This window comes from Aethalodelphis obliquidens, unplaced genomic scaffold (assembly GCF_003676395.1).
Source record: "Aethalodelphis obliquidens isolate GAN/ISIS:26980383/991018 unplaced genomic scaffold, ASM367639v1 scaffold15, whole genome shotgun sequence".
Classification (NCBI taxonomy): Eukaryota; Metazoa; Chordata; class Mammalia; order Artiodactyla; family Delphinidae; genus Aethalodelphis; species Aethalodelphis obliquidens.
In genome coordinates this window covers 28,276,206-28,302,144 of record NW_020837959.1, presented here as the reverse complement: position 1 = coordinate 28,302,144, position 25,939 = coordinate 28,276,206, and the positions used below count along the sequence as shown (strand labels likewise).

Sequence of the window (25,939 nt, the reverse complement as noted above, 5' to 3'; positions counted from 1 at the left end):
GCAAAACCAGACCACTGCACAAAATTAAACTACAGAGTATTTTAAATTATATACTCTAGCTTAAAATAAATTTCAGACTTCTTGAATACGGAGAGCAAACACAATTTAAGTCAACAGCAGCCCTTAGAAACACAATCTTCCTTAACAGAATGAGAAGATAATTCATCCTCACCTCATCAGGTCCAGGGCTAAACTCATATCCAATTGCAAAACATTTGAAACCATAGAAAGAAGCTTTGTCATCTTTCACATAATCTGATGCAGTCTCCAGTGAAAAAAGGGCCTCATTTCCTAAGAAAAAAGCTAACATTGAGTTCAAAATCTGAAACAACTTTATCAAAATTTCCTTACTTTTATCTACCTCAAGATAGGTAGCAATACAAATCAGGTACTAAAATAACCAAGTCCTTTTTGGGGTCCCTATATCTACTTGAACAAAGCTGTGCTTAAAAATGACAGTATAAACAATAGAACCATGCCAGTTGTTTGTTTTCTTTATGATCTAATTCTCCTTAAGCACATGTCTTAAGTTAAGTTACACACAAGTGATAATTGTCAATTATCCGTCAATTACTAAGGTGACCTAGGTTAGCCTCTTCTGTTTCAGAGTGAGCAATCCTCTCTAGGCTAAAATCTGGCTTTGTCTGATTTTTCCACAAACAAACAAGGCAGGTCAGACTAGAAGAAAGAAGTTTCTAAATTCAAATTGGCTATTAGTTTGAGAGATCACAAGAGTAGTTATGGTTAATTGGTTAAAAAAAACAACAGGCTGTAATAGCAAAAGTGCCTCCACCCACCCGGCCACATACACCCTCAAGCTCGAAAACAATAACTTCACATAACTCAGTGGGTTCGGTGGTTCACCAGCTCTCTTGAAAGGAAGAAGTCCTTGGTAACTTCTCAAATTTTAGCACTTACTGGGAAAATAAAATACCTGATCCACTTTTTCTATAGTTTGGCCCCAACTATACAGACAGCCACTCCTCAGTATTAACTCTCTGCTTTTGTCAAGCTAATCTCTTCTCACAAGATCCTCAAAACATTCTCTTCCCTAAAACTTGGTCATGTTATGCCCCATGCCCAGAGAGTCTTCTTTACTACCCAACTGCAATCCAGATACAGAGCAGGTCTTGAAGAAATTCTTCTAAAAATTAAATAAACATTTTCAATGATGTATCCTTACTAAACATAATTATCATAAATGCATACAGTTTACCATATAAAACAAAAAAGAAAAAAAATAACTTACCTGGCAACACTAAAACCATGGTAGGCCACCCAGAGGATCCTGAAAATTTCTTTAATTCTATCCAGGAATTAAGATTTTCATGAACAGATGTCAATTTTGGTCCATATCCTGAATTCTGAACAGTTCTGACAGGAATCAACAAGCGGAGGACATCTTCTGACTGTGCAGTACCACACTGAGGGTCAAACTCGATTGTCATCCACCGTACACACTCTGGGAATGTCACCTGAGGTCAATAGGCAAAAAGTCACTCGCACAAGATGAATCAGATTTTAGCATTTTTTCTAGTTTAGAAACAGGACATCACACTGTAAAGATGATGCCTTCAACATACTGTAAAATAAGTTTTAAGTAAGGAATTAAATGATCAGAAATCAAGGTATTAATGGTCAGTATCAATTGTCTCGACTCCTCACTTGAAATATCTATTGCTTTCTATCTAATATTTGCATTAATGTTTTTAAGTACACACTGATATCATTAGAAAAACAATTACAAAGCTGCTTAATTTCCATAAACATTCAGCTATCTGACTTTCCTGTGGAAGAGTTTATATAATAAATTTTCCACTTCAGTCAGTATGCATTTAAGGAATGTAAGTCGGTAACTCACAATATAATTTGATAGGTAAAATATAAAGATACATTGATGGAAATTAATAAATCATTAACATGTAAGGTTTTAGTCACTTTTAGGTTATCTACCATTCATAGTATCCATTACAAATGTTTCTTTTCATTAACAAAAAAACTTTGTAACTTCATATATTATGAGAATAAATATAAATACACACACACTTATACACTTGATAAAAGCCTAGATTTTTATATTTTCCTAACCTGAAATTTTACTGTATATATGAGATTATGATGGCACATACTTATATATATTTTTAAGGCCACTTTTAAGCTTCTGTCACCATTATGGTAGAAGGAATGCTGTAATGGTAGTCAAATTACAGCTAAGTAGAACCATGTCAAGTAGTAAACTATGAACTGGTTGTAGGACATGATATAAACCTTAAGAAATTTCCTAAATATTATATTAATCTAAAAAAAAATTACCTCGGACGATGGCAAATATTTTTAGTAGAGGATTTTTTACAATCTCTATTTAAATAAAAAGCTCAACTTTATTCATAATAACATAAACATAAATTAAAACTAAACTGAGACACCATTTTCCCACCATTCCTTCCATTATATTGGCAAAAGGCCCAAAATTTAACCACAAACTCTTTTGGGGAGGCTGAGAGAAAACAAGCATTCTCATACATTGTTGGTGGGACACAAAAAGACATAACTTCTGTGACTTCCCTGGTGGTGCAGTGTGTGGGACTCCACACTCCCAGTGCAGGGGGCCCAGGGTTCGATCCCTGGTCGGGAAGCTGGATCCCGCATGCATGCTGCAACTAGGAGTTTGTATGCCACAACTAAGGAGCCTGCCTGCTGCAACTAGGACCCCGAGCAACCAAATAAATAAACAAAATACTAAAAAGAAAAAAGAGAGATATAACTTCTATGGAAGGGAACTGTCAACATCTAGCAAAGCTACATATGCATTCACCGTCTGAATCGGCAATCCCAGATCTATTGAGCACAAGGCTCCTCATTCTATATTTGTTTAACTCAGCCATCCCACTTCTAGGAGTTTACTTTGAAGAAATGCTTCTAACAATATGGAAACAAAAAAAACAAACAAAAACTCTAAACACAGGCACAAAGTTATTCATCGCAAAAAAATGAAAACACCCCAGATGCTCACACACAGAAGATTGGCTGAATAAACTATGATAGGTCTTTACAGTGGAGAACTATGAGGCTGTAAAAAAGGAATGAGGATGGTCTCTTTAAATGGATATGGAGAGATTTCTATACACAGTGTTAAATTTAAAAAGCAAAGTACGAAGTAGTATACATAGTGTGCTACCTTTTAAAAATAAAGATGGAAAATAATACTACAACTAAATCAATCTATCTATCGTTCTGATTTTTTCCAAAAAAGAACGCAGGAAGGATACACCAGGATACTTACTGGAGTAAGTGAGAAGCAGAGAAGGAAGAAGACTTATAATTCTGACTATGTTGTTTTGTATAATTTTATTTCTGGAGCCATATTAATAGTTCACATATTTTAGAAGTAAAATTAAATCAACTAGGATAGGAAAAAGACTCATAAAAATTAAGTACAAATAAAAAAATAAGCCTAACTTTACATTAAACTGATCATATACCCACTTACACATATACATAAAATGAACTACCCCAAGCAACTTCTGAATGAAGTACTTTGATTATCCTAATGTCAGTGGGATTAACAAAAGACAAAACTTTTGCAAAGAAACTGTTAATTTTATATAGTATTCAATATTATTATTATTCACAGTGGCATACATAAATGAAAAGGGTATAAAGAAAAGACCTCAGTGGTGTTGACTAGAACTAAGAAGAAGTGCTCAAAATCTGATGAAAACACAGAAAAAGGACACAGAATCCAGCTTGAACAGATTTTTCCTGGACAAATCAATTAAAATTTGAGCATCAAACTGAATGACAGCAAAGGATTATAACACTGGGCAAAAAAGAGAATCTTTGAGTCCATATTGATATAAACACATAAAATAAATAAATAAATAAATTTTTAAAGGGGAAGGGATGGGAAAATTCTCCTTTACAACAGAACACCAGCTGGGAGGAATAATAGAATTAGAAAGCCACCGTCTTTATAGTAATGAATGATTTGGGTAAGAATAACCAATGGATACTAAAATTTGTTGAAAGGCCGTATATATATATATATATTTTTTTTCTGGTACGCGGGCCTCTCACTGTTGTGGCCTCTCCCGTTGCTCCGGACACGCAGGCTCAGTGGCCATGGCTCACAGGCCCAGCCGCTCCGTGGCATGTGGGATCCTCCCGGACCGGGGCACGAACCCACGTCCCCTGCATCGGCAGGCGGACTCCCAACCACTGCGCCACCAGGGAAGCCCGAGACAGTATTTTTTACACAGTCTCTAACCCATAGATATCTACCCATAGACACTTTCAAAGGGAAAAAAAGATTTTTTTTGGTGGAGCTATCACCTTAATCAAGTGACTAAGTACTTCCTGATGGGATGCACTGAGGAGAACAGGACATCGCTTACGTGGTGTTGCCACCCAAAACGCACAACGTGAATCTAATCATTAAAAAAAAAATCAATTACATCCAAATAAAAAGGATATTTTTACAAAACCACTGATTGTGTTCTTCAAAAATGCCAATGTCATAAAAGACGAAGGAAGGCTGAGGAACTACTGCAGATTAAAAGAGATCAAAGAGGCCTGACAACTAAATGCAATGTTTGAACCTGATAGGATCCCGGTCTGGGTTTAAAAAGATTCTATGAACACCATTGTTGGGAAAAAAGGCAAAATGTTTAGCTTATAACATGATATACTACTACTCTTTATTGTGGTAATAACCCTGTTTCAATGTTAAATTTCCTAAATTCGATTGGTACATTAGGGTTATACAGAGAACTTCACTGTTCTTAGGAACAAGGTGAGGGGTCATGATGTTTGCAACCTGCTCTTAAATGGTCTGACAATAATAAATACAGATAAATAAAACAATCATGGCAAAATGTTAACTAACGAAGCCAAGTGAAGGGCATATGGGGGTGTTCACTGCACAAATCTTATTACTTTTTTATACACGTTTGAAATTCTTCGAAATAAAAAGTTGAAAAACATGAGGAATGAATACACACACACATCTGCATCTGTATTTGTGTGTCTATGCTTACATTAAAAGAAATAATGGAAGCCTAAACTATAAAATTATAATAATATGAAATGTTACCTGAGAAGAAGACATGACAGGGAGGAAGGGAACAGAATGAGGGGACAGAGATAAAAGCTAGATTTCTTTGAATACACTTTGTTTTACAGATTTGACTTAAAACTATGTAACTGAACTATTATCAAACAAAACTTAAAAAGCAATTCCTAAAAATCTAGAATGAAATAAAATAAATGATGCCAAATGTACATCCAATTAGCGGCATAATCACAGAGAGAGGGATTATTCCAATTTACTTTAAAACACAGTAGTTGACCATACCCACTTACTTTGAAAACATGGTCATTTCTCTGTACTTCCTAGTTGAGAATATGCCCAAAAGACAAAACACACACACACACACACACACACACACACACACACACACACACAAAGAGTGAATGAATAATTAAGTGATTTTCTAATTCTAATATTCCCAGTGCCATCGAGAACAGGAACTTTTGGTTTACGAGAAAGGAGATTCAGGTGTAACATCCTGTTGTCCTTATTTTGAATGAGTATCATCAGTACAAACTCATGAGGTATTTTATCTTTAAAAAAATACGTATACACATAGATGTGTCTGTTCATAAATACACCCACATACATAAATATATATACAAATAATATATGCCTGTGTATATAAATACGTGTGTGTTTATGTGTGAGTGTATGTACTAGTTCTATACACTATAAATACCTAGAAACAATGACAACCCAGGAGAAATGAGCATTCCCAGTGCTATATTTTGGCTTTTAAAGACTCATTACCATTTAAAGGAATCACGGCACTTTGAAAAAATGGTGGGTTTCAGATTTGAGGAAGGAAATGTGTAAGCTCTTATAACGTCTTATACCAGAGCCTGTAACATCTTATAACATCTTACACCAGTGAGTGAGGATGTTATGAATGACTACAAGGGGTGTGTCTAAAGGACTCAGGAGTCAAGCTGAAGAGGATCCTATCAAAAAAACACATGATCCAGTTTCTTAAATAAAATTCAAGGAAACAAAAAAGAGAGAGATGGAGGGGGATCAACAGATTAAAAGAGACTTAAGAGACATAACCAATCACAATGTATGAATCTTATTTGGATTCTAATTCAAACAGCTTAAAATGTGCACATTTGATAACCTAAAGGAATTATTCGTTCTTTTAAGTGTGATAATAACATGGTTATTTTTTACAGGTCCTTACATTTTGAGATACATAATGAAAAATCCATGAATGTGAAAGGGACAAAGAGGGTGAGGAATAAATGAAAGAGGTCTGACCAAGAGTTGATAACAGCTGAATCTGGGATGATGGAGAAAAGGGGTAAACTGTACTAGGCTGACCTTTCATATGTTTACCATATTCTACAATAAAAAGCTGAATATTTTACAAGCACATAAAACTTAAACTTATAATTAATTTAAGTGGACAAATTTTCTTGCTCTCCCTTAATTTAAGTGATACAATTTAGAAAGCAAGGAACAGGATTTTGGATACTCTATAATATTTTATAGGTACATTTTAACATTATGTATAGTATTTTAAATCCTACACTGGGTATGTAAATTTTTAGAGTTCAGGCTGTGGTACAAATAATATCAGTTCAAAAAAAGTGGTTTTTAAATGTTAATGCTGATATCCACTATTACAATATACAACTGGCAGTTGAGCACTACACATGCCCTGTACTTACAAAAAGGTATGAGAACAACTTTCCTAAACCCTATAAAACTATACTCTTTAACAGTAAAGACTGTCTTAAACCCTGGTGTGCATTTGCCAGCGTCTAACCACCTGCTGATTCTCTTTATTTACATATAGAAGTTATACTTGAACAGAGACCAAGTATCCTTTGAGATATCAGTATAGAACATCAAATCAAGTTTTAAGTTTAAACTGTCCCTAGGAACTGGTGCCCACCTTGTAGTGCATCACACATGCAGGCTTATAAGGGTGCTCGCTCTCTATGACAGCATAGTGATTAGAGGTTGTACAGGCAGAGAGGCCTTGTTCAGGCTGGTTTCCTGTGGTGCTATCTGTTGACTGATTAGGATTGAATGCAGGGGGTGCATACTTCTGATTCAGAATGGCAACTGAAGGAAGCAACTGTTGGACAAGGCCAAAGACTTCTACAGCCACCTAGTATAAAAAAAAAATGATTAAATGAGATAAGTGTGAAAGTTGCTTTAAAAAGATTAATTACTATAATTGTTGGTTATACTTATTAATCGGAATTTCTATTTAGAGTTTCTTCTAGCTAAGTTTTCATTCAAAGAGAAATCTGTCCTATGGAAAGGAAAAAAAAAGACTTATCTTAAATTTATCTTAGATGTTACATATAGCCTAGTCCATATTTTTAAACCCTTCTGCCTTTTTGGGACCTGCAGTAAACTAGGTTTTACTCAAATTTAATTATGCCAAAGAATCAGTAGTTGATAATTTCTTCCACGTCTTGAATATTTCACAATTTTACAACACTCCTATCCTTCAACATTGTTATTTTTATTCAAAATGGAGATTTGGCATCGACATTATAACTTTTAAAGATCTCAGTGAATTTAAGCTTTCCTTACATATCATATTCTAAAATATATTTCCTATTCCCAAGTTCTTCAAATGTAAAGCCAATAAGTAAGCATGGTAATCCAGTAAACAATACTAAGATCAGAGAATTAGTTATTTAACTAATAACTTCTACCATTTACATGTCTACCTGCTTGTTACCTGTAACCCAGATGCCTCAAATATTGAAGTATTTTTAAAGGAAAGATATAAAGTCTAAATAAAATTATATTTACAAAAAAGATTCAAAGTTAGAGAATTAAATCACACACCTTGGGAATAGCAGCAGCTACTGGTCCTATGTAGGCTATAATAAGGGGAAGCAGCATGGAAAACAGACTGGAAGAGCTAAGCAGTTCTGGAATGTCATCAGCTAAAAAAGGCATTAAAACTATAGTTAGAAGGTAATTTCATTGTAATGTATATATGCTGTACTAAGCCTGTATTCTAGTCTCTTGAGTAAAATTATAGTTGACATTGATTGCTTATAAAGGACCTGGCACTACTCTAAGGGCTTTACATACATTATCTCAATTAATCCTTACAATAAGGTACTTTTATTATCGCCCCTTTTAGAAGTGGAAACCAAGGCACACGGTGTTTAAGTATATTATCCAAAATCATACACCTGTAAAATGACAGAGCCAGAATTAGAACTTAGGGTAACAGTCATGATTTTAAACCACTAATCTTGGTGCAACACATAGCTGTATTTCTGTCATTAGGCAAACTATGTAATCTTTGTGTGCAGGTTACTCATCTGTAAGACAGGATAACAATACTTCCCTCACTGGATGTTGTGATGATCCAGTGAGTTAATACATGTAAAATGCTTAGAACAATGCCTGCACATATTAAGTACTCCAAAAATGTTTGCTGTTATTAGCTATATTGCCTTCTATTTTTTCCAAGGAAAAAGCACTTTGCTGATGAACATTTTAATTATTTCTCCATGAACATGGTGCTGGGAAGATAAGTTGAATCTACGTTATGAAGACCTTTATATTGAAGGCCAATTATTTCCAAATACTTGTTTCTAGATCTGCTGTTGCATCAGAGTAGGCTGGGCAATAGTTTCTTAGTTCAGCCTAAACCCCTAGTTTGGATGGACCAAATATTCTTTATTTTCAGCAAGCTTCTCAGGTGATTCTGATGTGCAACTACATTTAGGAACAAATGTTATAGCTAACAGTAATGTTCTTGTAAATGTAACTCTGCTGCCAGTGTGGAAGATGACTAGATAACTAGATGGGGAGTGGGGGAAAGATGGCAGGGAGATTATTAGGATGTTATCAACCCATGAAAAAGAGGACATGTGCTTGAACCATGGCAACTTGAACTATGGGAGAACAGATAGAGAGGAGAATACAAACTGGAGAACTTCCAGTGGAAGAATTTACAGAACTCAAATGAGACAAGTGAATCTGGGGAGATGTTTGGGATTACCCAGACCTTTGGATGAATGGTGATACTATTGCTAGAAATAGAACACAGAGAAAGAAAAACAGGCCTAAAGGAGAAAACGAAATGTTTTCTTGACTACTGAAAGAAGGAAAGACTCAGTTTAGCCAAGAGTTTTTCTCTTAATGGGCTAACTAAGAAAACTACAGTGTAAAATCATTACTTCTGAACATTCTAAAAAATTCTGCATTGGTGTATGGAGTATGGCTGATCCCAAATTAATGTACGTATATGTGTAGATCTATAATGAATAAAACCTGCTGGGATTCTACAAGATGGTTCTTCTTCAGTAGCTCTGTGCATAAGCTGGGGAATAAAGAATCTAAAATATGACTATTAAGGAAGTAAAAGAGAAGTCTTACCATCCACGGCAAGAGCTCTGTGCAAGAGGTCTTTTGCAGCTCGAACAACAGTGCTTACCACAGAGAGAGCTCTGCTACAGTTTTTATCTTCTTCATTGGCTTTACTCAGAAGTTGAGATTGTAAATCTCCATCGAATTCACTCCTATAACATAAGTAACACATGAGATCATTTTACATGGTGGGTAAAACAGATCTAACTCTAGGAATCATATCTGGATCACAGCTCATTTAAGTTAAAAAAGTTCCAGTTAAAAAAAGTAAATATAGAGCTATACAGTTTTAAGGAGTAATAGGGCTTCAAAGAAAAATAAAGCCAGATAAGGGCACAAAGTTATTTTAAATAAGATCATGATGGAACTGCTATTTAAACAAAGGCCTGAATTGTGTTTAAAAAGATCTGAGCTGAGAGAAGAGTATTCACGCAAAAAGAACAGTAAGATGAAAGTTCAGACAGGAACAAGATGGGTGAGTTCAAGGAACAGAATGAAGACAGAATGCCTTCATTCTGTTCCTTGAACTCACCCATCTTGTGAGTTCCTTGAACTGGAATGAAAGGAGAAAGAGTGTGTGCGACTAGAATGAAAGGACAGAGAGTGAAGGGTGACAGGTGGGCAAGGTAAATAGGAGTCAGATCACATGAGGTTTAAACACCACAGTAAAGACTTTACATTTTATCCTGGAATGGGAAGGGGAAGCTATGAGGGGAATGTGAGCAAGGGCAGAACTTGATACAATTTACATTTCTCTAAGATCACTCTGGCTGTGCGGTGGAGGACAGACTGTAGGAGAGCAGCAGTGAAAGGAGGGAGACTTGTTTGGAAGCTATTTCCTCTAAGATCCAGTTATCCAGGTAGCTACCCAGGTTGGCATGATGGTTTGGGCTAGACTGTTAATTATGGGAGCAGTAGAAAAGGTCAGATGTAGGACATTTTAGGCTGCCAAGACTTACTGACGTAAAGTGTGAGGGAAAGAGGGATGTCAAGAATGCCCCCAAGGTGTTTGCTGTACCTGTACCTGTGGGTGGGGAGGAGGACTGTGGACTAATACCACTAAGACGTCTATGAGCCAACCATAAAGAGGACGTGTGTGTGTTACAGTGGTTAAAGGTGGGTCATCTGGAGTCCAATTTCCTACCTACAAACCGCAGGACCATAATTTACTATGAGTGAGACTTCAGGCAGGTTGTGGAGCCGCTCTAGGGCTCAGTTCCCTCATCTGTAAAGGAGGGATAGGAAACTGCCCATCTCACAGGGGTTCCTGTGAGGACTGACTGAGCTAAGACAAGGAATGCCCTCAGAGCACCGCGTGGCATAAAGGAAGTGCTCAGTACATAGGAACTCTCATCACCATCTCCATTACTGTCACTCAGATGAAGATATCAGAGGGACCTGGATATTCATTCCAGGGCTCAGAGGAGATGGAAGCTAGAGATATAAACTTGGGAGCCATCAGAGTAGCATGGTTTTAATGGTCAAGTGATTTTAATCTTTTAAAACTTAATTAATTAAAATTTAAAGCTGGGCTTCCCTGGTGGCGCAGTGGTTGAGAGTCCGCCTGCCGATGCAGGGGACACGGGTTCGTGCTCCGGTCTGGGAAGATCCCACATGCCGCGGAGCGGCTGGGCCCGTGAGCCACGACCACTGAGCCCGTGCGTCCGGAGCCTGTGCTCCGCAATGGGAGCGGCCACAACAGTGAGAAGCCCGCATACCGCAAAAAAAAAAAGAAAAGTTAAAGCTGAAGATATTTAAACCTTGGTGGAAAATATCAAAATATCAAAAACACTGTATTTTGTGTAAGATATAAAATCTGGACAGCACATGTTTTTAAGGGGCTCTCCAGCTTTTCGAAACATATAACTCTTCTTTTGTGTCTGATATGGCTTCCAATCTGCTTTTTGAGAAAGCGAATAATGTACTGTTTACTGTGGGGCTGTGTAACAGAAAAGGTTTTTCATTAGGGTAAAAAGATTAGAAAGCTTTTGTATCTCAGCAGCAACATGCCACTATGTAGCTATTTAATGTCTACTATTTCTATTCTATTTTACATGGAGAAAGAAAGCAGATCATCTACATCTAGGGAAAAACATTTTGTGCCTAGGCAGTGTCCTCTTGACTGTTTACGAAGGAAACAGAGGAAGCAGTAAGCCTCTGAAAGTGATATGCAACTTCAGTGATTTGATGTCAAGTCAGGTTGAGGACCAATGTGGTGAATGGAACTCAGTACTACCTACGATTCCAGCTAAGTTGCTAAAAGAAAAATTCAGACTCAGTGAGAAATGTATATTTAAAAGTGTTTTTTTTTAACTCAAAATTGTTGTAATTCTTTGTTTTCCACTGTTTACCTAAGGAATGGCTTTAGTTAAAAATATTAGAAATACATCATTATATATTCTAGGGCTCCAAGGACTAGATTCACAGACACCAAAATATTTTGCAGACTGGATAACTGGTTCAAGGTAACAACAGTACTTTGGTAGAGATGATTTGATCATTAACTTTTGGTATTTAAAAAAAAAAGAATAAATTCCATTAAAATTAGAAAATGCAGACCACAAAACTATAAGAGTGACAACAAACACATATGCCCAAGCACATATGCCCAGTATATAAACATTTCAAAGAGATTAAAGAAATGACAAAGAACATTTTAAAGTAAACACTGAATTTACATAGGAAAATGAGATCTTTTTATACAAATTAGCAAGTGCAATGAAGATACGCTGTATAATTCAATTATCACTGCCCATTTAAGCGTTTTGTACCTTGGTAGTAAATTGCACATGTTCTACCACTGTAGAATAGCTCCCTGATCTCTATACACACACCCACCTGTAGTAGAGGATCTGTGGAATCTGTCCTCTGGTTTGATTTGTGCCATTACTACTCAAGCTGCACGTGCTGAATGTAAACGTCACGCCATCAGGGCACTGAACCGTGGTCATTCCTCCATCTCCGTTTGCTGTGCGGCTTCCATAGTTCCTCAAGCGCACAGCATATTTAACATTTTCCTTCATGATAAAGATGTAAGGCATGTTTATATTTATTCATAATGTACAGAGGATATATAAAACGAGCTCTAGCAACAAACTGGGCAAATACAGTTGAGCCTTGAGCATCAGAGGTTTCAACTGCCTGGGTTTACTTACACGGGATTTTTTCCAACAGTAGATATTACGGTACTACCTGACCCGAGGTTGGATGAATCCACACATGCGGAACCCGTATAGGGAGGTATAAAAAGGGCTGACTATAAGTTATACTTGGATTTTCCACTGTGAGGAGGGTCAGCACCCCTAAACCCCACGTTGTTCCGGGGTCAACTGTATAATGAATCTGTTATATTTATAGACAATTTGGTTAAATGAATTTTTTTAACGAATCAAACAGGGTGATGACTAACACTTATTGATGTTTATTATTTAACAGAAACTGTCCTGAGTACTTTCTGTAATTTACTTTAATTAAATTAATCCTTAAAATGACCTCATAAGGTAAGTGCCATTATTACCCCTATTTTACAGATGAGGACTCTGCAGCACAGAGAAGTTAAGTAACTTGCCCAAAGTCACACAGCTAGTAAGTGATGAAACTAGGATTTAAATACAGGCAGTGGGGCTCTAGCTCTTGCCTCTAGTTTTTAATCACACTGTAAAAAATATTACCCATAATAAAAGATTTTAAATACATGAATTAATATTTTCCTTTGATGAGTTTAAGTTTTGAAACAGTTTTAAATATGGGAAATAATATTATTATTATTATTATAATATTATTATATTATTATTATTATTATATTTTTATTTTAAGAGAGACATTCAGAGACAGAGACAGAAATAGACAGGCAGACAGACATGGAAAAAAAATATCCATATGAAAAAGTTCTCCAAAACAAGATTCACTGTATATAGAAAATGTGAGACATAGATACTGGCACCTAATGATCCGTGACATAAACTTCATAATGATGGGTTTCTTTTTGTTTTTTTTTGGTATCATTTATGCTTTTGATGAAGTAACTGATGAACTTACCTCATCCAAAGTTCTGCTGTCTAATAAAAATTATTATAGTTGGATTCAGAATTACTCTATTATTACTTTAATATTAAGTAAAATTTGTTTTGCTAAATAGTTATTTTCTGCGAGACAGTCAAGTTATATAAAATAATAATAACCTTAATAGTTATTTAATACGATCTGTTAAGACCACTGGCTCTTTACATGAGTTTTGGCACAACAGGAGAAGAAAAACAGGAACTAATATTTATTGAGTTTCTAATATATTGTGCTAGACATTGAGGCAAGTACCTTATTCCATTCCTTAGTTTAATCTGAGCAACACTACAATGGAGGTATTATCCTTCCCAATGTACAAATCAGCCTCAGAGTGGGCAAATGATGACATATCCAATGTCTTAGAGCTAATATTTGGAAGAGCAGGTATCTGAAGCTGGGTTTGTTTGACTCCAGAACCTATGGATACTTTCCTCTATACCAGACTTGAAGAGATCTTTTGCAAAAATAGAATATAATACAGTACAGTATCAGGAATACAGTTGGTACTCTAGAAACATTTAAAGGACCACATATAGGAATACTTTTCACTATTTTTTAAGTAAACTCATAATAATACATCCTATTTACAAAAGAAACATACTGTTAAAATTACCTTTAAAGGAACAACTTTGTCAAGTCTGATTTCAGCTATATCACTGGGTGAATCATCTGTTGTATAAGTTCCTTTGACTAATTCTAGAGATGTCCATCTGTGAGAATGAGTTGAATCCCCTGCATGTTCACTCTAATTAAAACAAAACAAAACCCACATGCTCTTAATTTCATTAAATGAACAATTTTGACTTATCAATGGCTGTTTTTAAGAGTTTATTTCCTTGCATATAAAATTATCCATTAGCATTTATCCATACGTACTAAAGAAAACATTTTTGGTCCTCTAGAACTATTCATTTTTATCTGATTTCCTGAGACATCTACAAATTATATCATATAAATAGGCTTTTTCATCTGTCTTAAAATGATTCCCCCTTCTTCGTAAGGATGCTATATCTAATTATAGAGCCTAGTGAAGTAAGGAAATAATTCAAATTAATTGCTCAAAAGAAGCAAAATACAGATATAATGTTATTTACCAGCAAATGATTTATATGCTACCTGTCTGTCTCACTTTAATAAAACTTTGTAAAACTCAGGTACTTAAAAAAATTTATAGTGGATACAGCAAGATACTGCTAACTCAGTCAGCACCGCTATCTTTACTAAGAATCATCCACTGGCACTCTGACAAAATTGCTTAATCACTGATACGGGTAATAATACCAGTCTGAATATTGTTCTTGTTTTCTGAAATACTACAATAGCAAAAAAAAATTACTCAAGATTTACAGTCAGAGGCTTAGCTATATAATTTCTAGTTTTTTCATTTAAAATCCTCCCAGGAAGTGCAAAAAACATGAGGCAGGAGAGATCCAAAATGGCACATGAGCAATCATGTAGAATCACTCCCTTTCAATTTCTCTAACGTTGTCCATCTATGACTAATCTGCTAAGCCCTCGAGGATGTGGACCACTGTACTGTACTGTACATTATAATGATGATATGTCCTGACACACAACCCACACAGCAAGAGGAACACTGTAAGAGTGGTACTCACATCATCAACCAACACCTCTAATTCATATTCATGAATTCCACCTCCTCCATAGACAGAAAAACCAACCACAACTATTCCAGGTTTGTCTACTGAAAAACAGATTGCATCTGGGGACCCATTCCCAGTGTTCCAACTTCTCCCCTGACTTGTCTTTGTGAATCGGTTAGCACTGGCTTTAACGGAGTGGAGAGAATTAAGCCCATCAACCTGTGAACAACAAAAGCAACTACATCAGTAGTCTGGACCTGAGCGTTACTAATATACCTTTAACAAAACTATCCAAAGGTTTCTAGGAAGTTCAGTGAAATAACCTACCTTTAACAAGAGGTTTTAAACCTTCCTAAAGGTACATTCCAATAAGAGATTAACGAAGAATAAAATCAGATTTTATTACTCTACATTCACAAATCAGTATCATGTAACAGTATATTTTTTTAGTCATATTAAACTATACTTTTCACTTATGTCAGAACTATAAACTTGTAAGTTATCACAGTCATAACATATGCATGAATTATCATTCACTTTGCAAAGAGATACCAAAAATTTCATCAATATTTTATAGACCAATAGTTTTCAAACTATGCTACACATAGAACACTAGGAATCCTGGACAGATGGATATTCAAGGCAGGCAGACTCAAGGTTCCCCTCTTCAGTCAGACCACCCTTCCTCTTATTTGTGAGTTTTCAAGCTAAGACGTCATTGCAGAAAATGTTCTGTGCCTTAAGTCTGAATATCGCTAATGTATACTATGATAACTTGGCAGTCAATATGTGAAAACACACACACACACACACACACACACACACACACACACACCTGTACAACATCATTAATTACAGACTTTGATTAGAGAGGATCAGAGCACTTATTTTGGTTTGAAACTATCTTTTTAATTATAGAGCCTGCTTCTTATCTAAGTTGGCTGCAGAAGTCTGAAAGACCTACAAGGGTTAAAAATTGAAGTTTATGATTCTAGCAAGAATGACAAACTCCTCTGAGAAAAAAAAAATGTGGATATCTAAGACAGGACCTTTAGAAACTCCCAAGGTTGTATATTAGGCACTTGCAATTTTGGGCATTCCTTTTCATTAGAAAAGTAAGTTCACAGGGTATTACTACATAGCAAATTTCTGACGGGGACTGAGGCCTTATAAACTTTCTCCTCCACGGCCTAGTACAAGAGGGAAGCATATTATAGACTGAATGAATAAGTGAAAAAGAAAATTAAAATGTTCTGACCAGGGCTTCACCTCCTAGGCCAGGGTGAGATACTAAAATCTGTTCAGGTATGTGTAATCATTTCGGAATCCTAAAGGCTAAACTCTCACTATGAATCAGTAATGAGTGTAGACTGAATGGATTAATTGAGAATAGATTCTGAAATAAATCTGTTTAAGTAAGTAAAAGCAAAGACTAGGAATTATAGAAGTAAAATAGACGTTCCTTTGCAAGAAACGAGAGACCTGGGGTCAGTCAGTACATCCTGGTTATTAAACATTCATTTGAATGATATAAGATATTTCACATTATGACATGATTTTCAAAACCAATCCACCATCTACTTTTTCAGGAAAAAAATAGAAACATTCACCAAATTCAGTCAAAACATTTAGATAAATTATAAAACAGAGTGAGCAGGGCAGTGAACTGGTGAAAAATAATTACTTTACAAAAATGTAAAGGCACTTTAAAATGTTTCAAAGTGGTTTCCTCAAACATATTAATATTTGATCCTTTTAAAACTCTGTAATAACGGCTGTACAACAATGTGGATGTACTTGATGCCACTGAATTATACACGTAAACATGATTCGAATGATAAATTTTTTGTTACCTAATTTACTACAATTAAAGAAAAACCTTTGTGATATAAGTGAGATAAAAATTGTTATTCCCATTTTACATATGTGTTTGTCTAGGGTCAATCAAGTTGGCAGAGCTAAGGTTTGAACCTCTTTACCTTTTCCATACCGCATATTCATTAGTAGTCCTACTTCTACTTCTCATTACCCAGCAGTGAAAACTAGTTTTGCTTTTATTGGGGCATGGTGGTGGGTTGTGCAATGGGTCAGTTGAGGGGAAAATGTATGCTTTGTATTACTGCAACATCCTGGGTAAACTGGTGAGAGAGAGGAAGCAAAGAAGAGCAGAGAAGAGTATAAGGAAGGGAGAGAAAAAAACAAACCCCCCAAAACAGCCTAGCTTCAATGTTTTTTCCTAACAAAAATTAGTTTCTACAAAGCCAAAATATATGAAAAAAGAAACAATGTGGAGAGTTTAAACATGTGCTCATTATCCAATAACAAAATATAACATTACTTCAGATCCCAGGGCTGATGCTGTCAGTTCGCTGACAATACTGGCCAGTAATCCACAAGTGTTGGAGACCAGGTGGGAGGAGAAGAGCTCGTTTTCTCTCCTCAGGCTGTTCCTGACTGGGAGCACGACAATAACCAGCATTTTCTCCAGAACTTCACGGAAGCTTGTCATCCCTGAGATATTCTCTTCATTCTATGATACATGAAAATAAAACGTTCTAAGATATTGCTTTATTTTCCTTCACATGAGTACTCAATTGCAAAATCTTGTCTTTCTAGATGACACCTTTAAAATTCAGACTTGAGTCTATGTCTATGTATCTATCCAGTTGTATGTGGAGTCACTGTATCTACTTTTCCCATAGAAGTTCTTTTTTAAGTTGTCAGTCCCTGGGCATCATCAAAGTACCACACATTTACAAGGTATCTGTGTTTTTATTAACTTAGGGTCATTTTCACCTACCTTCTTATTTAACTTTTCAGTAAGAATCATATATGACAGAAAAAAACTCTTCCTATTTAAAAAGCTATTTCTATAGGACAAAATTCCAAACTGAGATAATTATTTCTGGTATGAAATAATTTAATGATTTCTGATTTAAAGACAAAGCAACTGAGAAATAGTCTATACAAATCTGTTTTCTAATAAAATTCTTTCTGTACATGCATGTAACAAAAATATGGAGTTGTTCAATAAATACTTCTGTGCAGCTTTACAATTCCTATTGTACTTGATTTCAGAAGTGAAGATAAGAAATTCCAACCTCTACCAATGAAAAACTTTCAAAATAAGAAATTACAGAGTCCCATTAAAGACCAGTGGGAAAATACTTTTTTTTCCAGAAAAAAAAGGGGAAAAGATGAATAATTTAATTGATATCCAGCATGAACACTCTTTACCTCTTTTACCATACTCAATATCTTTTAGCTCACTGTGAACAGAGAACAAGATGCATTCAGTTTCATCAGAGGGCCAGTCGTGACCAATGACCCTTTCAGCTGTCCTGTGCACTAGGGAATCAAACAATTTGAGATCTAGTTCCAGTTTTTTCATAGTGCCTCAACCTCATCTGTAAATTCCAGCTTTTTCATAGTGCCTCAACCTCATCTGTAAAATCGGGGAACCATTTGCTATGAGTACGTTATCAAAAAACACTTTGTTGCCCCTGAGCAAGCATTCTTCCATAATACTTACATTCCATATTGCATTACAAGATATCGCAGGTTCAACAGATTTCATAAAGTCATAAAAATCTCGAGGTGGAAAACGGTCTTAAATCATTCTCCCCGAGACAAACCAAATATATAAATGAGTGTACTTTCAATCCATTAGAAAAAATTAAGTAACTTTTCAGTTAAAATCATCATGAGCGTTATTATGAATCACTCTCAACAATGTGTACAATTTCTCATATTTTCTTAATGTCCAATCTTAGGCTGAAAATACAAAGTTACTTAGAGATAATCTTCAATTTTTAAGTTATTTCTACTATCTTTGAATAAAATTTCCATAACATTTAGGTCAGTATCCTATGTAATTCGTCTTCTTGGCTTTAAAATAATCAATTCTTGATTCTGTTAAAATTACAATTCTTCTATCCTTTCCATCACTTTCATTCTCCAAAAACTTTACTTTTTGGAACATCTCAGAAAATTAGCTTTGGATGAAACTTAATCCCCAAGTGTACTCTATAATCAGTAATCTAGAAGGGCTTTCTTTGGGGGGTGGGGCATAGGGGGGTGTGTGGAGTGCATTTATCCAGTTACGTCCACTTAAGTTTCTAACTAGTAATTAAAAGATTAATACGAGAAGCTTCCCATAAAATCTTAAACATGAAATCAAGAGTGCCAATATGTTTTAGTTAAAAGGCCAAAAAAAAAATATATATATATATTAGCACATTACTGCCACTAAAATTTTAGCAAAAGGAACTCTTATTCACTAGTGGTGGGGAATGCAAGCTGACATTAGCTTTCTGGAGGGCATTTTGGCAATTTTAGCGAAGTCTTAACGTGTTCTCCTTTGACTTAAGAATTTTCCACTCCTGAAGATTTATTCTGGAAAAATCACTTTGTAGACACATAAAAATATAGTCAATGATATTTTCAGCTGCATTGTTTAAGATACTGAAATACTGGGAAAATCTAAAAATATATATAGAGAAAGGATTGGTTGACTATATTATGCTACATCCAAATGGTAGAATTCTATATTATCCACTAAAAAGAGGGTAGAAGAATATATAATAACCAGCATATATCTTCACAGAATATTAATACAGACATGCAAATATGCAATTATTAATTTTAATAATTACCAAATGTTAGCAGTTCTCAAAAAAATTTTTTTTTAATATTTTGAACTTTTACTATATTTTTAAGGAAAACACTGCAACACTAAAGGGAATTTAAAAAGAAAAACAGATTATCCATAGCTTTATCACCTAAATATTATTTTTACTTCCAGTATTCTCTTTCAAAATATGCAGGTTTTTGCATACATATTTTACATAGTTTGCCACCATAGTGTATATATATATACCTTGGTTTCTGACTTTTTATTTTAAAAACTTAAAAACATCTGCTCTGATATTAAATGTAAATGTAGTTATTTTTCATGGCTGATAGAACCATATTCTATCAAGTTGATATATCCAAATTCAACTATTTCACTTAAACAAGGTTAGTAGGTTGCCTCACAGTCTCACCAGCACAGGAGCTTTGTAAGAGAAAAAATTTATTTCTCCTAATTTTTTACAAATATATTGATACCTTGATAGAACTTTTACCCACATTTAATTACTAGTAAGGCTGAAAATTTTCCCATGCTGCCTTACTCTCTAAATTCCCTCATATTTACTTTTATTATTTCTACTGGGATACTACAAAGGTATTATATTAACTGCAAATTTTCTTCCCATTCTGCTATTGTCCTGTTTTGTTTCTGTATGTCATTGAAATTTTTCTCATAATTTTTCTGTTTCTTCAGTCAACAGAAAATTGCTACTGTACACTAATTGGGATAACTGTTCTATTTTCTACTCTTTTTTTTTTTTTTGCTTTAATTTTAAAGATTACTTCTCATCAAACTTGTTAGTAATTATATATGGTTTTCATGTATATTTAATTTTTCTCCACTATGCTTTCTAATAAACAAGAAGCACTTATTAAACAATGTTTCCTATGACTACTGTTTTATAATACTTATCTTAACATACCAAAATGTTATAGAAAAAAATGTTTTTAAAATTATTTATTTCCCTAAAATTCTATCTTGGCAATCTAAAATACTATATTAGAATATAAAAGTTTGCTTATAGTATCTGCAATTTTTTAAATGGTTCAGCAAAAACCAAACATACAGGAATTTATCTCATAACTCTATCAAGTTCTTTATGGGTTAGGGATCATTTAAAATGAAAAATTAGAGAAAAAAGATTGCTCATTTACAGGTAAACAGAGAAATTTTTTTTCTTAATTTTAACTCTTCTCGTAAAACTCATAATTATTTGGTAAATATACATACTGATACAGAAGAATAAGCACCAAGCTAGGTATGTCTCCATTTACAGTTTTATTGCTTCAACATAAAAGATATTTCAGAAAAAGACCTACCTGGCTGAGTTTTTCCATGTGTGCTACCAGAAGGGGAAAACGGTGAACCAGTGTTGAGTCATTCTCTGTGCTAACTTGTTTAACAATTGATCGTAGCAGCACTTCTCCATCATATGCAATAGGGAAGATAGAAGTCAGCTTAACAGAAGTGTGACACAGAGCTGACATCACAGCTGCAAGGAGCCGGCTACTTGATGTCTTGAAGTTTGCCTCTTGAATATCCTTTTAGAAACAAAAATATACACCCCACTAAAGAAATACTGCATCAATATAATCCAAGTTTTTTGATATATAAAAGATAAACAACCTTTTAGTGATCTTTCCTATTTCATTCCTGATAATGGTATTTTGTGTTTTTTCCTTCTCTCTTATCTCTCAATCAGACTTCCTAGGAGTTTTAAAATTTTTGTTTTATTTTCAAAGAACCAACTTTTGACTTTGCTAATATTCTCTATTTCATTGATTTTGACTCTTGATTATTTTGATCCTTTCCTTATTACCTTCTTCTTACATTGGGTTTGATTTGCTCTTCTTCTGGCTTCTTAAGGTAGAAATTTAGATCACTGATTTTAAACTTTTCTTCTTTGCTAGTAGTATAAGCATTAAAAAATTTTTTTTTCTCTAAGCAACACATTGGCTACTTCTCATAAATTCCGATATATTTTTATCTTCAGTGTGAAAAATTTCTAATTTCCTTTGGAATTCTTCTTTGATTCACTGGTTACTCAGAAGTATTGTCTATTTTCCAAATATTTGGTGTTTTCCTTGATATATTTTGCATTTAATTCTTAATTTACTTCTATTGTGGTCTGAAAACACTTTCTTTAAGATTTTAATCTTGTGAAATTTACTAAGACTTATTTTATGACCTGGCATGTAATACACCTTTGTGAACATAATATGTATACTTGAAACAAAAAATGTATACTCAACTTGTACATTCTTTTCCATAAATGTCAGTTAGGCCAAAGTGGTGGATAGTGTTGTTCAAATCTTCTGTATTCCAACTGATATTTTTTGTCTAGTTGTTCTATTAATTACTGAAAGAGTTCTACGTTCTATTAATTACTGATAGTCACCAACTATCAACGTGAATTTGTCTACTTCTCCCTTTAGTTCTGCCAGTATTTTGCTCAGGGTTTTGGAAACTGATTTGGGACATACACATTCATGAGGGTTGCAGTTTCCTCATGAGTAAATGAATGATGTTAGCATGCAAATTCATTTGCAGCTCTCTCTCCTGACTGTTTTGGAGATATGGGAGTGGCAGGGGCTACCACGAACTGTCCTTGCTCTCACTTATAGATTCAAAGAACAACCCAGCAGCTATACAATGCGCCTGCCAATTTTATAATTAAGAAATGATAAAGCAAACAGAAAAACAGTTTTTTTAACTTTAATTATTTAAATCACATATACCAAACTGATTTCTTAATTTACCTTTTATACAAGTTAAAAAGACTGAGGTAACTGAAATATATTTTCTTGAAAAGTATTAAGTAGCATAACATATTTTCAACTGTCATTTTACAAACTTAAATTACCTGATCCAAACAATTCAGTAGATCACAAAGGCAAGCCCACTGTAAGGCAGGAGTTGGGTAGAAAGAATGAAAACAGGCAGTAAAGGTATTATGACACTCCTGAAGGACAGCTTCTAGGAGACTCAAGGGTTGACTGAGATATCCTTGGGGATCATTATCCAATTTCACCATGCAGTGATCAACTCCTTCTGACAAAATTTTTCTTAGCAAAGTTCTGGTTTTTCCAATACATTCTGCTAATTTGCTAGTTTCTTCTACAACAGCTTTTCCTGCAGCTTTAAGAGAACAAAGCAGATTGCTAATTAAACAGAATAATAAATATGTATGAAAACATTCAATACAATTCAAATAATTTCCTATATGGCTAAAAATCATAAGTATTAATAACCTAGAAATGAAACAATATAGAGATTATGTGTGGTCCAAAATTATTTCTTTTTAAATAGGACTCTTAAATGGGGAAAAAAAACAAAAAAACCCTGCACAGGTTTCAGCATTTAAGTCCAAATCAGTCATTCAAAATATTTATATCTGACAGAATCTGCTTATAACAACAACTTATTAGAGTATTTAACTTTAGTCTAACATGACTTTTTGTTATCATAATGACATGTAATCTATTATATTCTTTATAAGTAAATATATAAGCATCACAGCAAGCCAAGTTTCTCCCCTCAATTCAGGAGCGAGCAGGATAAATAAAGGCAGCTGGGGATCTTAAACTTTTGGTAATCCCTATATAAACCTTCTCAATGTCTCAAAACATTTTCTCCTCAAAAGTCATTTAAAAAATGTATCATACCTGACACTGGGTAAATTTCACAGGTATAGACACGCAATAACCTCAGACAACAGGTACCCACAAAGCGTAGTCTTTCTAAATCTAGAAGTGTGGCTGTAAACTGGAATCCTTTTAATCCTCTTAGTTCTTCGACTCCTAAGACTAATGTGGTCCAGCTCCAGTGAAGAATACTCAACAATGACTCAAAACATTCCTAATCCAGAATATGAAAAAATAGATAACAATTAGTTCAAATGGTATCATAGGTTGACTCAAATGGAAAGATGACATTCAACTTGAAAAGTTTACCTTGAAGTTTGTACTGAGTTTTGGTAGCCCAAATAATAGACATTCTATTAGTTCATTCATTACATTACCATTAGGAATATCTTTGACAAAAAAGGTGAAGTAGTTAGGCATCTACAAAAACAACATTCTTCAATATTTACCTATTTAAAAATACATTTTTAAGTTAAAGAAGTTAAAAAACTTTTTAAGTTTTAAGTTGCTACCAACCTATCTAGTTTATCATATAAATAAAGAAAAACACTTATAAACATGTTTACTTGAAAGAAAAATTAAACTCTATATTGTCAATGTAGTATTATGTATATAAACTAAAAGTATTTTAAGCATTTTAATAATCTTTGAAATATAATAAAGTATTCCAGTATTAGATATCAGTGACAATATCAAATAAGTTATTTTTGTCTACATATTAAATTTTACAATACAAACTACAGCCAAATCTTGATAAACAAGTTAACAGAAGTTTAAAATTGACTAGAAAATACAAAAACACACTTATTTGGATCTTTAAAAATTCTAGAATATGAGTTTAGGGTGGTGAGCGTCCCTTGCTATTCTAGTTGGACTGTAGGTTTTATCATGCTTATGATGACAGATACTTGATGAATCTCAAAGTAAAGCACTTATTCCCTCATCTCCACCAAATATCAGTCCTCTGGTATGGCAAAACCAAGAATAAAGGTTTGTACTTTAACATTGTAGAGAAATGATTGAGTAAGTTTCTTATACAAAGATTACAATTACCTAATGACCACAATATCACTTAGACATAAATATAAAAGAATTACTACACACAGATAAAAGAGATCACTGAAAAAGACGTAACAGAGGCAAAGATACTTATTTGGATCAAAAGATACCAAACTGATCTTAATACTAAAAGGATGCCAAGGTACGAAGGAGCCAAAGCTCTTAAGAGCCTCTTATTCAAAGCACACCCTTTGTTGGAAGATGAATTTGACATGATATATCAAAATTTAAATGAGCCCACCTCCAGTAGAAATATTCACAGAAGTACGCAAGTATCAAAGACACATATGTACAGATATGGATATACAGTCGGTCCTCTGTATTCACAGGTTTTGCATCTGCAGATTCAACCAACCAGGGATCGAAAATATTCAGAAAAGAAAAAGTTCCAGAAAGTTCCAAAAAGCAAAATTTGAATCACTGCCAGCTATTTACATAGCATTTACATTGTATTAGGTATTATATGTAAGCTGGAGATGATTTAAAGTACACAGGAGGATGAGTGTAGGTTATATGCAAGCACTGTGCTATTTTACATAATGGACTTGAGCATCCAGGAATTCTGGTATCTGTGGGGGGGGGGTACTGGAACCAATTCCCCCTCAAATACCAAGGCACAACTGTAATAGTGAAAAATGAGAAACAAACAGTCCTCTGGTAGGAATAGAACTGGATAAATTAGAGTACACCATTCTACGGAATACTAAGCAAACATTAAAAAAATTCAGATAGAGCCAAATGTATTAACATGGAATATATCCGTAGCGTATTTGATGAATTTTTTATCATTAATCCAGAGAAAACCATAATTCGAAAAGATATATGTACCCCAATGTTCACAGCAGCCCTAGTGCTGCTATTACAGATGAACGGATAAAGAAGGAATGTAATAGAATGGAATTGAATGGAGTATTACTCAGCCATAAAAAAGAATGAAATAATGCCATTTGCAGCAACATGGATGGACCTAGAGATTACATACTAACTGAAGTAAGTCAGACAGAGAAAGACAAATATCACATGATATTGCTTATATGTGGAATCTAAAAAAAAAAAAAAAAATGATACAAATGAACTTATATACAAAACAGAAACAGACCCATAGACATAGAAAACAAACTTAGGGTTACCAAAAGGGAAAAGGGGAGAGGGATAAATTAGGAGTTTGGGATTAGCGTATACACACTACTATACATAAAATAGATAACCAACAAAGACCTACTGTATAGCACAGGGAATATACTCAATATTTTGTAATAACCTATAAGGGAAAAGAATCTAAAAAAATATATATATATATATATATATATATATATATATATATATATATAACTGAATCACTTTGCTCTACATCTGAAACTAACACAGCATTGTAAATCAACTATAATTGAATAAAAAAATAAATAAAAGAAAAATCATGTCATTTGTGAAGTGTTTTACTACCACCTTTTAAAAAAAAGAAATTTTTAAAAAGTAATAGGCAGAACTTTAAGTA

At 34.3% G+C, this 25,939-nt stretch overlaps 1 protein-coding gene across 1 annotated transcript in view; it reads right to left on the bottom strand.

Annotated features, from left to right (window-relative positions):
• The window catches only part of MYCBP2 (MYC binding protein 2), a 272,440-nt gene that overhangs the window by 109,355 nt on the left and 137,146 nt on the right, over window positions 1-25,939 (bottom strand). The window contains exons 31-42 of the mRNA XM_027116051.1: window positions 23,407-23,599; window positions 22,605-22,879; window positions 21,061-21,282; window positions 17,447-17,638; window positions 15,121-15,327; window positions 14,118-14,249; window positions 12,281-12,459; window positions 9,452-9,594; window positions 7,901-8,001; window positions 6,987-7,205; window positions 1,250-1,475; window positions 173-291 (exon numbers count right to left, since the gene is read on the bottom strand). Coding sequence (XP_026971852.1) covers window positions 173-291; window positions 1,250-1,475; window positions 6,987-7,205; window positions 7,901-8,001; window positions 9,452-9,594; window positions 12,281-12,459; window positions 14,118-14,249; window positions 15,121-15,327; window positions 17,447-17,638; window positions 21,061-21,282; window positions 22,605-22,879; window positions 23,407-23,599 — 2,208 coding nt within the window. The remainder of the gene's footprint in view (window positions 1-172; window positions 292-1,249; window positions 1,476-6,986; window positions 7,206-7,900; window positions 8,002-9,451; window positions 9,595-12,280; window positions 12,460-14,117; window positions 14,250-15,120; window positions 15,328-17,446; window positions 17,639-21,060; window positions 21,283-22,604; window positions 22,880-23,406; window positions 23,600-25,939) is intronic.